This window comes from Paracoccidioides lutzii (genome assembly GCF_000150705.2).
Source record: "Paracoccidioides lutzii Pb01 unplaced genomic scaffold supercont2.24, whole genome shotgun sequence".
NCBI classification, from domain to species: domain Eukaryota; kingdom Fungi; phylum Ascomycota; class Eurotiomycetes; order Onygenales; family Ajellomycetaceae; genus Paracoccidioides; species Paracoccidioides lutzii.
Genome location: NW_015440970.1, coordinates 365,856 through 379,839, shown reverse-complemented (window position 1 = coordinate 379,839; position 13,984 = coordinate 365,856). Strand labels below are relative to the sequence as shown.

General features: G+C 48.2%; 7 protein-coding genes across 7 annotated transcripts; 3 read left to right on the top strand and 4 right to left on the bottom strand.

Moving 5' to 3' along the window:
- Positions 1–1,935: 1,935 nt before the first annotated feature.
- PAAG_07527 (hypothetical protein) lies at positions 1,936–3,730 on the bottom strand (the record flags this gene model as incomplete). Its single annotated transcript, XM_015846249.1, has 4 exons — positions 1,936–2,141; positions 2,245–3,247; positions 3,322–3,362; positions 3,433–3,730. The coding sequence occupies 4 exons, from the start codon at positions 3,728–3,730 to the stop codon at positions 1,936–1,938; spliced, it is 1,548 nt and encodes a 515-aa protein (XP_015700684.1).
- Positions 3,731–4,814: 1,084 nt separating this feature from the next.
- Positions 4,815–6,939, top strand: PAAG_07526 (polyadenylation factor subunit 2; the record flags this gene model as incomplete). The annotated part of the gene is made up of 4 exons (XM_015846248.1): positions 4,815–4,905; positions 4,969–5,084; positions 5,170–5,370; positions 5,443–6,939. The coding sequence occupies 4 exons, from the start codon at positions 4,815–4,817 to the stop codon at positions 6,937–6,939; spliced, it is 1,905 nt and encodes a 634-aa protein (XP_015700683.1).
- Positions 6,940–7,223: 284 nt separating this feature from the next.
- Positions 7,224–7,731, bottom strand: PAAG_07525 (integral membrane protein; the record flags this gene model as incomplete). The annotated part of the gene is made up of 2 exons (XM_002790620.1): positions 7,224–7,356; positions 7,436–7,731. The coding sequence occupies 2 exons, from the start codon at positions 7,729–7,731 to the stop codon at positions 7,224–7,226; spliced, it is 429 nt and encodes a 142-aa protein (XP_002790666.1).
- A 377-nt stretch (positions 7,732–8,108) lies between these two features.
- On the top strand, positions 8,109–10,635 carry PAAG_07524 (peroxin 8; the record flags this gene model as incomplete). The annotated part of the gene is made up of 5 exons (XM_002790619.1): positions 8,109–8,185; positions 8,248–9,248; positions 9,325–9,773; positions 9,854–10,391; positions 10,517–10,635. The coding sequence occupies 5 exons, from the start codon at positions 8,109–8,111 to the stop codon at positions 10,633–10,635; spliced, it is 2,184 nt and encodes a 727-aa protein (XP_002790665.1).
- A 329-nt stretch (positions 10,636–10,964) lies between these two features.
- Positions 10,965–11,955, bottom strand: PAAG_07523 (prenyl cysteine carboxyl methyltransferase Ste14; the record flags this gene model as incomplete). The annotated part of the gene is made up of 2 exons (XM_002790618.1): positions 10,965–11,053; positions 11,124–11,955. 2 exons carry the CDS (start codon positions 11,953–11,955, stop codon positions 10,965–10,967), a joined length of 921 nt encoding a protein of 306 aa, XP_002790664.1.
- Positions 11,956–12,353: 398 nt separating this feature from the next.
- Positions 12,354–12,640, bottom strand: PAAG_12405 (hypothetical protein; the record flags this gene model as incomplete). The annotated part of the gene is made up of 2 exons (XM_015847898.1): positions 12,354–12,479; positions 12,566–12,640. The coding sequence occupies 2 exons, from the start codon at positions 12,638–12,640 to the stop codon at positions 12,354–12,356; spliced, it is 201 nt and encodes a 66-aa protein (XP_015702502.1).
- Positions 12,641–12,758: 118 nt separating this feature from the next.
- PAAG_07522 (acetyltransferase) lies at positions 12,759–13,709 on the top strand (the record flags this gene model as incomplete). Its single annotated transcript, XM_002790617.2, has 3 exons — positions 12,759–12,919; positions 13,140–13,536; positions 13,602–13,709. 3 exons carry the CDS (start codon positions 12,759–12,761, stop codon positions 13,707–13,709), a joined length of 666 nt encoding a protein of 221 aa, XP_002790663.1.
- Between the last annotated feature and the right edge of the window lie 275 nt (positions 13,710–13,984).

Sequence of the window (13,984 nt, the reverse complement as noted above, 5' to 3'; positions counted from 1 at the left end):
GAGCCATATATAACCACCTGCTCTTTGTGCGGAACATCAAAATTGGAAATTCTTACAAAATAGAAAGTCGAAAAGGGAGCTATGGAATCCTAAGAGCAAAAAGGCATCCCTGCCCCCTATCACGCAAGCTTGATCCAGATCGGCCCCCCACAGGGCTATGCTGAGCAAGGGGGAGCTGGAAGCATAGGTACATTCCAGCGCACAAAATAGCCCCGGCTTCAGGCCGAGATGCTTGGATCAAATTGTTGATCAGGGGAGTTTATCATTCATCTATCCGTGAGCGGTGCTCCGTCAGGATGTCAAGCCGTATAACATCCCTGCTGGTGATGGCGGGGGCCTGAGGATTCCCTGTAAGTAGCTGTCTAAGCACTGATTTACTGCAACGAGCAGAATATCAAATCATTTCCGATGCGAAAGATCATACTGAACACCCTTAGGGAAGCCCCCGTGACCTGGGTGATTGAAGTCTTATTATCGACTGCTCATAATATCAAAATGCCGTGGATGTATTTGCAAATTGATTCCGCTCCTCTATCAAAATCATTTCTCTATACAGAGCGTTACGCCTGGGAATGACCAGGTATATTGATTGGGTTCTGCCATCAGCTGTTTTCAAGATTGGACAACCTACATAAAATCTCAGCCACCAAGCAGCAATGCCAGTCCCAGTTTGAGAAGACGCCGATCCCTCACCAGCTCCGGCGCTGGCTCCAGCGCCGGCTCCAGCGCCCCTGCTTCCATGGTCGGGTTTTGGGCGGCTTAGGTGGGTCTTTTTTCTTATCGCGGCGCTCTAGACATTCCAGTCACTTGCTCATGCCACGACTGGAAAGCCTTTGAAGTTTTTACTAGATTCGCACAGGGGTAGCCATTCGTCTTAGCTTCCTGACGAACGGTGAATCTGGGGTACCGGGATCTCCGCCCGTCATGGCCGCAATTCCGCGTATGGAAGGTTTGAGGTTCTGCTCTGCATATTTGGTCCGTTCCTAAGTCAAATGGTCGAATGCTTCGGTTTTCCCAAAATCAGCCATTGGGCTGGAGCCACCTTTTTAAAACTTCTTCACCTCATGCTCAACCCCAAGTTGAGATATCCTCCCGAGCGTCCAAAGCACCGAACGGAGGAGTATCAGCTTACTGATATCAGCAGCTCAGAAGCAGTTGAGATTTGACATTCATCGGAGGCGGAATTGACCGCAGAGCGCATCCATGTACAAGTCCATTGTAATGTAGATATCTTTCAAGTTGATGATCTCGCCCCGTCACGATAAACTGATACTTGTTGGCACTTAAAACAACCTTCAAATGTTGACAAAAAGCTCAATATATCCAACAGATATTAGCCGTTCCTGACTAAGTGCTTCGATCTCATTTCTTTATTGAGATCTCAGCTCTAAGATATGGTGGTTCTCCGAGTTCCTTTTCAAGCATGGAACAAAGCACAGTCATCATCACAGTCTCACACTGGTTGGCACCCAACATCATTGGGATGCTCAACAACAAGATCAAAATATCCAGGAATGTACCTGCCACCAGCAGTGACAGGCACCTTGACCTCATTTCTTTCTTTATTAATAATCTATATCCTCCGGGGAGGCGGTGCTTTGAGCTGCTTCTTGAGCATAGGAACAAAGCACGGATTTATTGTTTTCAATCTCTCTTTTGTTTCGACTCAAATAACCTCAAACTGGAGGAAGATAATGTTGAGAACCCATCACTCTTCTATTGCCACCGTTTTGTGTCTGCATGGAACATTGATATTAGGTCAAACAAACCACTTTTTGTGGTGATAAGTTGGGATATCTCTGGAATCAAGCCATGTTATCGGATAAAGATTTTCTACTCCTTAACCAAAAGAGAGGCCCCTATGTTGAGGATCTCAAAACTTTACGGTATAGTACATCGTACATACAAAAGCTCGCCTCCCTTCGATGGAAGAGTTTATACGCGCAGTTTGCTAACACTGCCGTATTTAGCCTGCCACGCGAAAAAGTACAACAACGCCGCCAATGGCTGTCCCACAAGACAAAAGCTCACCCAAAACACACAGTTACCAATAATTTTGCCGGTCCGGGTGTTCATTTTCTCCAGTGGCAGAGTTGCAGCGATCAGGGGAAGTTGGAGAACCATGCCGGCGAAAGCGACACCTGATATGATACAAAAGTAATGTCAATATGGGGCTTCAGAATGCAAATGAGAATGAGGGACAGGCCCGAGCAGGGACAGATGAATGAAAAATATTATCCTTACCTATGACGTTATGTGTTGGGATCCCGACGAGTAATTCATGCAGTATCCCGCTGAAGATGAACACCATGACGCTGGCGGCAAAAGGACTCCAGCCCCTCCCAATCAGCGGAGAGAAGATATGTCGTCTCATAAAGTGATACACGGGCTTATTCCACGTACGCCAATACGTGCCCACGCTAGGACTGTTCCACCACTCCGTGTAGAACTCGCGGTCACCGAAACGCATGATTTCAGCTAGCGCGTTGAGATAGGACTGGAATAGTGCAAAGAATCCAGCGAGCCAGATAATGAGGGAGATTGTGGAGAGTTTCATGACTCGTTCGATGATGGAGGTTAGGTCGAGCGTTGCTATTTTCTCGAGGGAGTTGCGCAGGACTGGGGCTGCGTATTGGGCTGAGGTGAGCCAGATGAATACCGAAAGACCGATCATTTCCATTACACGCTTGGCGACAAAGGACCACCTGATTCGGTCTGTGCGGGGGTATACGGGCTGGTATACCAGGGTTGGTGCCAGCCAGAAATAGGTTAGGTTTCCGATGGTAACGTTTCGGGGATAGGGGCAGGATTGATAGATCTCTGGAAGCGGGGAGGTAGATGAAGGGTGTAGCACTGCGTGGCGGAGGTCTCGATTGGTAAATGCGTATGAGCAGATCTTCAACCAGACGACGATAACATGGACTTCGCATAGGGTTCCGATACCGGGGTGATTGACGTAATAATAAACTGCGTAACTCGTGACAAGGAGACAAAGGCTGGCATTTAATGAATGTGCAATAGCCGTACATATCCATGCTGACCGGAATGACTGCTGCTCCAGTGCATCTTCCTGTGTTGACTCCTCACGCTTGATGCGGCCAATTGCTCCCCTGACTTGGTGAGCGGCCGCTCGCTCAATTATAAATGCCACGAAGAGATGGCAGGGGATGAGTGCAGATAAAATTGCACCCAGAACAACATCTTGTTGTCGATAGTCGTGACATCTGATACAAATAAGGACTCCGTACTGTAGGGAAATCTATTGTCAGCAAAGGAAACGGGTGGGAGGGGCTGCGGCGGGTGTGGGATTGAAATACATACCTTCATAAAATTCTCAACAATCAAGCGTAAATTCATCACAACTACAACGTCCAACTGATCAGCAATAATCCCAATTAAATACCCGGCTCTAGGCTGAGAGAAATTCTTTACTCAATACAAGAACCATAAGGTTCCGAAATCCAAAAAAGCTGGGATTGACCTCTGATTCACGGCTTAGACAGGATATCGTGAGGCGGGAATGATAAGCGGCGACATGGCGGTATTTGCTCTTAGTTTTCGGTGGATATGAATTCGACGGTGTGGGTTGCAGTGCTCCATCGTGCAAGTGTTCCTTTGCCTGCAATGGCTGAGAAGCTGTAGGATGGTGATCTTTCGCCAATTCCAGCGGAGTGTCTGAAGGCTGGATGTTGTCGGTCCTTGACACAGCTATGCGCGCAATGCTCGCCATACTTACGGAGCAAGACAAGCCAATATCTTATCCCCTTTCCCGTGACTGAGAATTTGCCTCGCGGGAAGAATGTAACAAGTGATTCTAAGAATAATATATACAACTAGGTATATGTATACCTAGCTAGCTAACCCCCGTCCAGAGGCAAATAAACGATTGTCAATTGCTCCGCAGATAACGAAGATAGCCTGTTCCAAAGGGGAGAAACTGGAGGCGAATCCGAGGAAGGAAACGATGCAACGGCAGAGGAAGAAGCCAATTCAGGAACATTGCCATTAAAAAAATAACTAATCAATTATATATAAAAAAAAAAAAAAAAAAGAAATAAAAAAAAAAAGGAATAAAACAGCACTCTGAAATCTAAACTCTCCTCCGTGTTCCTTGCAAGTTCTCGAGTTTTGCTGCCAGGTTTGCTCATGACGAGGGGGAGGTCTGGTCCCTGGATTATGTAACCACTCTGAGGATAGTTAACGTAATTCCCAGGCGAAACGGCGCACCAAATCCGATTTATAGGGTAATTGATTTTGATTATTTATCAATATAATAACTAACTAACTAGCTAACTAGTTATCTAGTTATAACGACTTAATTGGTTAGACTGTGGCTGGTAAAACAGCGCTTGTGGCTCTGCAAAGCTAGGCCCCATCCAGCCTAGCTTGAATTGGGCCTGTATAACTCGCCCTTTTACCGCGGACCAACGTCGACGCAGCGGAGACTGAGCTTCCTCTCTGGCTGTGTTCAGTCTGCGGTGACCTGGAGTTTCTTGTCATTGACGAATTCCGGACTCTCTATAGACAGCATATGCTTTCATATTGACATCGCATGCTGTTGTGAATGCTATAGACTACTTTCACTTTCACCTCGATTGATGCATGCGACAGACTCTTTCACAGTCCCATCACCAAAACGAGTTATTCATATTCATATTCGTTCTCATATTATATCTCTATGCCCAGGCGCCCTTTCATTTCCTCTCACTTTTCTACCATGACAAAAGCTCTGCGGATAAAGAACCGATAACCCATTCGACTGATCCACCCGATCAACCTGAACTGCCTCCTCGCATACATTTACTGTTCTTGGGATGAGCTCTTACGACCACGACGGCGTGGAAGGGGGATTCCCACGTCCACTGAGGTCCTACGAAGGAGGGGTGGGAGGACCCCGAAGACCAAGTATGTTCTCCCCGTATTCCCTATAATACTACACCAGCAGCATTGCTCAGTGGATGACATCAGGGCCTGTTACCGACTATGGTTCTTCGATGGTTCAGTGGATGCGCGTGCGCCAGCCTCGATACAAAGGATCGCATAAGCTAGAAAGGGAAAGACCCAGCGCAAGCTACACTGTGGATGTATGTTCTCAATACTGATTGTTAAATCGTATTTATGAATTATGAATATATACCAGTGCTGACTGCCAATGATTTTCCCTCTTAGATGCTCCCGCCCTTGGCCGGAATCGATTCTCCTGTTGACTCCATCCCCGTTCGGCATTTGCACCAATCTATCGGCAAATCGAAGAAGCCTATTACAGTCGTAAGATGGACGCCAGAGGGCCGACGTTTGCTGACAGGTGGTCACACGGGCGAGTTCATGCTTTGGAATGGAACGGCATTCAATTTCGAGACTGTTATGGATGTTAGTGATGTTGATCCCCAAATAATTGTTAATCTATGGTATGGATCATCTGACTGACATTGGAAACCATAGGCTCATTACGATCAATACCAAGCCGGAGTAACCTCAGCAGCCTGGTCCCACAGCCACGATTGGCTAATATCCGGCGGCCAAAAGGGAGACATAAAATACTGGCGGCCCAATTTTAACAACGTTGAAACCGTTGACGACGCCCATCACGATGCCGTCAGAGACCTGTCATGGTGTCCAAGCGATACCAAATTCGTCTCCGCCTCCGATGACACGACGTTGAAAATATTTGATTTCACGGCGCGCCAATGCGAAATGGTTTTAACTGGTCATGGCTGGGATGCCAAATCTTGCGATTGGCATCCGACAAAGGGTCTCTTGGTCTCCGGGTCCAAAGACCACCAGGTCAAGTTCTGGGACCCGCGCACGGGTCGGTGTCTGACGACCCTTCATAGCCATAAGAATACGGTTACATGCACTCGATTCTCACGGGTTAACAACAACCTACTCGCAACATCTTCCCGTGACCAGAGTGCGCGGGTATTTGATCTCCGGATGATGCGAGACATGTGCATTCTAAGAGGCCATGAGAAACCGATATCTTCCATGACATGGCACCCCATTCATAGTTCACTTATCTCTACAGGGAGCGAGGACGGATCAATTCACCATTATCTTCTAGATGAGCAAAATCTACCCGCTGGACAGGTTCCAACTGTTGCACCCTATGACAGCGCTGATCCGGCTAATACGCCAGCCCAAGTCATCTTCCCAGCCCACCGTATCCCATACGCCCACGCATCCACCATATGGACCCTCGACTGGCATCCGCTTGGCCACATTCTCGCATCCGGGTCGAAGGATAATTTCACTCGATTCTGGTCTCGCGCACGACCCGGTGAAACGAGCTATCTGAAGGATAGGTTCCATATTGGCGAGGAGGCGGCAGAGGCCCAAGGAACGTGGAGTCGTAACTTTGGTCGCCGGCAAATGAGGGAAGAGGAGGAGCAGGAACTCCAAGACGAGGCAGAGGGGCTTGTGGACCAAAAGAAACCGGACACGTCACTCCTTCCAGGTATTCAGAGTGGTGCTGGTGGCGAAAATATGGGGATTCCAGGGTTGATCCCAGGGATTGGAGCTGTTCAACCACCGCCCCCGCCCCCGTCAGGCACACCCCAATCCATGCATCAAGTGGACCCCAGCCGTCTAGCAGCTATGGTTTCCTCTGGATCGTTTCCTCTACCGCAAGGCGATTTACCACCAAATTCACGCCCGCCTCCATACCCCATACCTGGAATGCACGGCGGTCTTCCTCCACACATGGATCTAGCAACTCTACAAGATCAATTTTTCGCGCAGCAACAGCAACACCACAACCAAACAGGCGCTTTCCAGCAAAACCAAAATTTCCAGTCCTCAGGGATTCCAGGTGTTCAAGGCCTAACCAGTGACCAGAACGAAGACTCTTCGAACGGTGTAAGGAAACGCGGACCTCTGCCAAGCCAGCAAGATAGCTTGATGGAAGAGCAACGAAGGGGGAACTGGCGAAATATTAGATAAACAGAGCAGAAAAATATGCTCCATATATGGTATTACTGTAATATAAAGGTGTTACAATCTTATATCCGGGGAGATGGAGTGGTGATTTACCTGCAGTGTTTTAACAATCCATCATGTCTGGTCATTTCCAAATGAATTGGGTGGGAGAGCATCCGGTATTGGATAAAATCATTGCGATTTGCGTGCCCTGTTGGTTTTTTTGTTTTTTCCAGGCCGAGCGTCGGTTTGTTATACCTCAGGTAGCTTTATGCTACGTTTATGATATATCAGACATGCTCCAAAAATTAAGTGCCTAGCCACAGTCCACCCCGAACCGAAAAACTGGACAGGATCAGCACAAGTGTATTCGTTGCCGCCCACGAAAACGGTATCCATGTCGACATATGATAGTTGCCAGCTTCATAGACAGCTCCAAGTCTGTATATATACCATATTTCCACGTCAGTAAACCAACAACGTGCATTACCATGTAAGGCACAACACCACTCCCACTTACATAAGCCCGACAACACTACCAGCCAACAATGCCTCCAACGAGGCAACGAGTATATATACCAGCGGCGCCGCCCAGATTAGCTTCCAGTTGCGCCATTGCATCACGGCAGCGCAGAGGGAGGTAGAGAGATGGATGCCGATGTAGAAGAGCAGGGTCCAGAAGAGCGTGAAGCGCCATATATCGCCCGTGTAATAGAGATATTTGGCGCCTTGGTGATAGAGGCCTGCGGAGATGTAGAGGGAGGGGAAGGGAGGAGTTTGATAGTTTAGAGGGACGGTTTGGAAGGCAGAGTGCATGGTTGGCTTTTGTTAGGGTGGATAGGTCTCCGCGTATGTTTGGTTTTTGTTCCTAAGGGTGAAGGGTTAGGTGGGATAGGCTATGCGCACCCATCATGAATCTGCTGTTTTTTAGCTATTCGGGGTTAAAACACGTTAACGTTCTTCATTAGCTGTTGCGTTGACCCTGAAGTGGGGAATGACGATGATCGAGGAAGGTTGCGAGGCGCTTATGTTTGCACTGTTTGCACTGTCATGTGAAAGCTTGGCTCATGAACCTCGGCAGTTCGGAGGATATTAAACATCAGGAACAGAATACATCAACCAACTAACTCTACTTCTTGTAACTATTTCGGCCTGGACGTCAATGAATAGGAGAAACCTGTCCACGGTCCAAAATGGGGACTGAGAGGTCTCTCGCTATCCTTCTTCGCTCTCTTCACACAGTTTCCGTTAACCAAGAAGACACCTTCAGGTAGGATTCCGTCAATTCTTCCTATGTCATCCAACCCGCAACTAACATATTTCTATACGTAGCCTCCTGCCATCCTCGACCGGACTCCTTGCGTTGCTCTCCAATCCCCTAAATGTAACGTTATTGTCATCACAACTGCTGCACTCCCCAGCCCTATGGAGTGGTGACGTCAATCTCGAAACCTGCCGGCGCATTCTCAGCGTGTTCAATACTGCAGCTATCAGCGTCGTGCACAATGAATCGCAACAACAAGGGCCCCTATCACTAAATATACAGAGGAGAGGACTTGAGCGGACAGAGTGGGTGAAAGCGGTAGTCCAGGGCGCAGATGACAAGTCCCCACGATGGAGACATACTATTTTGCTTGGAGGGATCTTGCTGGGTTTGGAGGGTCAGGGTCTACGCAGTTTGCCATTACATATGCGGAGGAAACTGGAATCGGGCTTGGTAACAGCATTACAGCTTTCATTGAGAGAACTTGATTCGTTCCCTAGAGTTGCGCGAGATTGTATCGCTCTGGTGCTGAATTATACTTTTGAACTGCTCTCGGATGCTGAAAGGAGCAAATTCGACTATAACTTTATCCTTCCTCTTCTCGTGGACAGTGTGTTTTTCTCCCCGGAGGGTTTCAGCTCGGGGTACTTCCTTGGTGCTGTTGATCGGGACATTTGCGAGACTCCTGCGAAGAAGTTCGAGTGGTCCTCTCAATCAGCAACTTACCTTCATATCCGTGCGATAACGGCGAAGCCACTCATCTCTTCTCTGGGACCTCTATCACGACTAATTGCACACGCTGTTGAGAACTGCCAAGAACAGTGGTTGGTGATGCAGGTTGTGGATTCTCTTCTCGACTTCACGAGGACACTAATGGTTCAGTGGCGGCAGAACAAATTGTCAGAAGTCGATATATCTGAAGAAGCGGAGTTTCTTGATGAAACATCCCGACAAACCACCATACCGGCTCTCTGGAGATTGTTGAAAACATCCATGTTTTCTGTCATTATCATTCTAAGGGCAGTGCTGGGAAGGGCAATTAATGACTGCATCCTTGCGGCTGATGATAGTAAGTTTAAGTCCCCAGAATTGGATCCCCCACGAATCGCTATGCTGGCTTAACGTGCTAATAACTTTCCTTCCAGGTGCCCCACTGCTTTCTAGCAAGACCCTGCATATCCTCAGAAACCTCAGTTTTGTTTCAGCACGAATTGGGCAGAATACATTCTCCCAGTATATCTTCGTTAATCTTACCGCAATCGATATCCTGTCACAGTACCCAGCTCTCTCCCAAGAATTCTTAGAGAGTATCCGTCCTGCAACAGCTGGTCGTATTCCAGATTATCCCATTGATAGATGCCTAGATCTGTTTTTCCTAAACATAGCGGAGCATTTTACTTTAGTACTTTCCCCAACCGTTAACGAAGAACTATTAATCGCCGCTGCACTCCCCTATCTCGCCGCTGGCGGCAACAATAACCTCCTAGAAATATTCGAAGCAGCGCACAGCGTCGTACTAGCTGTCCTAGCTTCACCCAAGAGTGCAGATATGGCCGTGAAGCATCTCCCACTTTACGTCAACACACTTTTCGCAGTACGTATCAATCGCCAAAAAAAAAAAAAAAAATGGGTTCATTCACACCAAAAAGGATATTTTGCTAATACATATCCCAGGTCTTCCCCCAAAACCTCTCCGCCCGCCAATTCCGCCTTGCCTACAAAACAATTCTACAAATCACCGCCCCCCCTTCCCCTTTAGCAAACAGCCAACCCCTCCTCCCCTCCATCCTCCTCGAGCTCGTATATGAAAGAGCCTTACAAGCACCCACCATCCCACTAGCACCACCCACCTCTGCTCCCACCCCCGCCGATCAAAACCATATCACCAATAATACACCCCAATTATCCGAACAGGCCATCCTCACCTTAACCCTGATCGATTGCCTATGTTACCTCCGCCTCGATGCGCTGGAGGAATGGCTTCCCCTCGTCGCGCATCTCGTCAATGTTATATCGGATAGGACGATGAGGCAGCAATGTCAGGAGAGGTTTTGGGATGCGCTGAGTAGTGGGGAGATGGATGTTGAGCGGGCGAATTTCTGTGTTATGTGGTGGAGTACTAGGGGTGGGAGGGAGATGGTGTTGTTTGGGTCTGAGGAAGATGTGAAGATTCCGTATATGAGTGGGGGAATTGGGAGCGTGGAGTTGCAGAGTAAGCTGTGAACGATGGTTACGTTTTAAAACGAGGTAATCGGGAGCAGATATAGACGTGGAATGAAGTATATTGATGGTTTACATGTCAACCTGATCAGGTTGCACACTGTACAGTTTTTTTAGGTATATACTATGTTTTACACTTTGAAGTCCATATTTGCGGCCCTGGGGACGAAGATAATCCACACTTTCTACCCGATAACTCAATAGCGAAAACGCCAAGTGACTCCAAGGCGACATAAAAATTTCAGTTATGGTATACGAAATAACCCATGTTCCACGGCAAATTACATGAGAGAATTTTTCCAATGACGCCATGAACTATAAGATAGCATAGAAAGATGGGCAAAAAAGACGGCAAGATGCATTTTATCTTCACTCCCTTTCCCCCCCCCCCAAAAAAAAAAAAAAAAAAACCCATTTTTCATCAAAAAAAGTCTGATTGCCCCCGTTTTCATAATCCCAGCAGGCGCGATGTGTCGGTGGTGGCAGTGGTGGTGGTAAAGGAGTAGGTGTGAGTGGTTCGAATGTGCGCCAGAAGCAGTCAAAATTATTCAAGCTGGACTGTATCTCACGAAATGAAGGGAATTCCAACCCGTGTTTTTTGTCGGTAGTCGATGTACTCCTTACCAAAAAAGCCAACCAGCAGCTTCTCCTCTCCTGAAGAAACTCAACATCAGCATGAAGCAAAAAGAAAAGAAGTCTGCAAGCCCACGTGGAGAAAACTCACTCTTTATACGGAATGAAAAGAACTGCCAAAGCACAATGGCATAGCTGAAGAAGCAAACAACGTTTCCCAGAACAAGCTGAGTCCCTAGGCCCCACCAGAAAAAGCCAAAGTAACTCGGGTGACGGAGGATGCTGTAAATGCCCTCTTTAACCAACGTATGCCCTTCCCTTCGCCGGGATTGAATCGTATGTGTGAAATTTGTCCCAGCTTGTCGCATTGCTAACGACCTGACAATTTGTCCGACAACCATGAAAATTAATCCCAGACCAATTTGCACCTTAATCCCCCCGAACGCCATAGATGTCCATCTAATATATCTTACAGGCAAAAACAGGCGACTTAGCAAACACTCAGCCAACGCAGAGGTATGTGCAAGATTATACGCCGCTCCGTTCGAGGAGAGCAGAAAGGCAGATATCGACGCATAGGGGGTATTATATTGAGCTGTGAGATAGTATTCGAGAAAATGGAAGAGGCTGAGAGTCGTGAGGAAAAACGGAGCGCGCCAGAGCGGATTCGACAGCTTCAACAGAAGGAAGGTTAGGAGGAGGGAGAAACCGAAAACCTGCCCTAGAATGAACGAGCGGATAGATACGCCGGCAAGAGACTTTTTGCCTCCTGGCAGGGTCGCGGGGTCGGCTGCTTTCAATGGCTTTGTAAGAGCGGGATCAGGAGCAGTATTTGTATCGCGTTCTCGTCTGTAGGGAACGTATTGTTGACAAGGGCGCCATTCGCCGCCGCTGGCGGAGGGGGGATCGGTTAGGGTTGGTGGTGGGGTATCATGGTTATTTGACGAAATGCTTTCGGAGGACGTCTCTGATTCATACTCCATGGTTAAGGGATAGTGTGGAGAGGTATTTTCCGGAGTGGGAGAAGTGGAAACTCATGTATCAGCGAAGCGAGCGGACGAGGCAACAGAGCCGAAATTGATGCGGAGAGAGAAAAGTTATAGGAGAGATGGAGAAACTGTATTGGAAATCGGACCCATTATGAACGGTCCGAACTCATCAGCTCCCCGAAGTAAAATAAATAAAAAGGCTGTAATTAGCTCGTAAAACAGAGGATGTTCATTTGGTCTTTGAATGGTCTGCTATGTGTTAACATCACTAACTACAATCTGTGGCTCTTTGATATTGAAAGCTGAGATGAGTATTGTCTCGCCGGGCTTGGCTTAGCGCTCGCTGACTCGAAGCTTCAAGGACCTTTGCTGACTGCCGTTGACGTCATGGCTTACTTCTCCAACCATTCAATTGTAGGACGGGGGAGAGAATTCCGCACCCCGAAAGATTCTTCAGCTGAGCCCATATCCTGGAATGGAGTGGACTCTTCAGCCTGAGGCGTATCCCAATGCTCTGGCTAATTGCTCTTCATGATGGTGGTTAGCAACTCGCTGCTCATTAACTGGCCTGTTAACTGAGATAGACAGCCCGTTACTAACCAACCTCGGATCTCTCACCGGCAAGTCCCGGAGTCCAAGTCAACCCACCCCACAGTCCATCATTCCCATTCTTAGACATCCTTAAACCGCAACAATCCCAAGAAATAGAAAAGGGAGAGAATGTGTGTCCACGAAGGGGAAACTAACAGCTGCCAATTTCTGCTCGATATCACCTTCAGATTCAACCCATTGACAACATGGCAGGGCGGACCGAGAGAGAGAGAATGCTGCGCGGCGAACTCTACCATGCCTTTACTCCGGACCTTGTAGCTGCGCGTGCAAGGTGCAAGTGGGCATGTAAACGATTCAATGATTCGGGAGAAGTGTCCCGCAGACGGCAAATCGAGCTGTGGAGAGAGTGAGTGGCTCCCAACGTGTGGTTGTTATATACCCACTTCCTTTTATCTTGAAATGTAGCTCGCCATTCCGTACTCCTCCATCTTCCCAAGTTATTTGACAAATCTTACGTATTCCCACCACATCATTACCACCTGCTAATCGGCATCTCCACTCAGCCGTTCTTTCTGATCATCAAAGTCACTAACACATACTCTCTCCGCGCCCTTGTAATCCTTCAGGATAATCCAGGATCCAACTCCCCTCCCCCAACCCGCGACGGACCCCGCAGCCGACGAAGCCCTCTTCGAAAACGAGCCGTGGATCGAAGCTCCCATCCGCATGGATTACGGCTTTAACGTAAAAGTGGGCGCGGGCGCCTTCATAAACTTTAACTGTGTCATCCTCGACACCTGCCTGGTGACCATCGGGGCACGAACTCTCCTAGGCCCCAACGTAAATATCTACAGCGGGACGCATCCGCTCGATCCAGCGTTGAGGAATGGGACGAAAGGCCCAGAATTGGGGAAGGAGGTGCATATCGGCGAGGATTGTTGGATTGGGGGGAATGTGGATATTTTGCCGGGGGTGAGGATCGGGAGGGGCGCGACGATTGGGGCGGGGAGTGTGGTTAATAAGGTGTGTTTTCGTATGTTGTGTGAATCTGAGATGCTGCTTGCTGACGGCGGAGTTATTTATATCAGGACGTACCGGCCTTCCATGTTGCAGCTGGGAATCCGGCGAGAATAATTCGGCGCATTGAGACGTCGATGGCTACGACAGATTCACTAGGGCGTGATGCGCAGACTTGATATTCCAAGACCGACTAAATGTTGACAGATGCATCACGCTGAATTATGAATTATGAATTACAGAACTTTGCGTACACATGCAATGTTTAGACGTCAAGAAATAATAGGTCAATGAAACAACTATCACGATAAGCTTAACCGCGGCATACCCTCGAGCGGACCTGACTCTATTCATGCGTTTTCAGTTAAAATTCTCGTTCCTTTGCCCCTCCCCGCTGCTTCAACCTCTCAACCCTACCCTTCACAAGATCATTCACCCGCCCATGGTCTTGCGG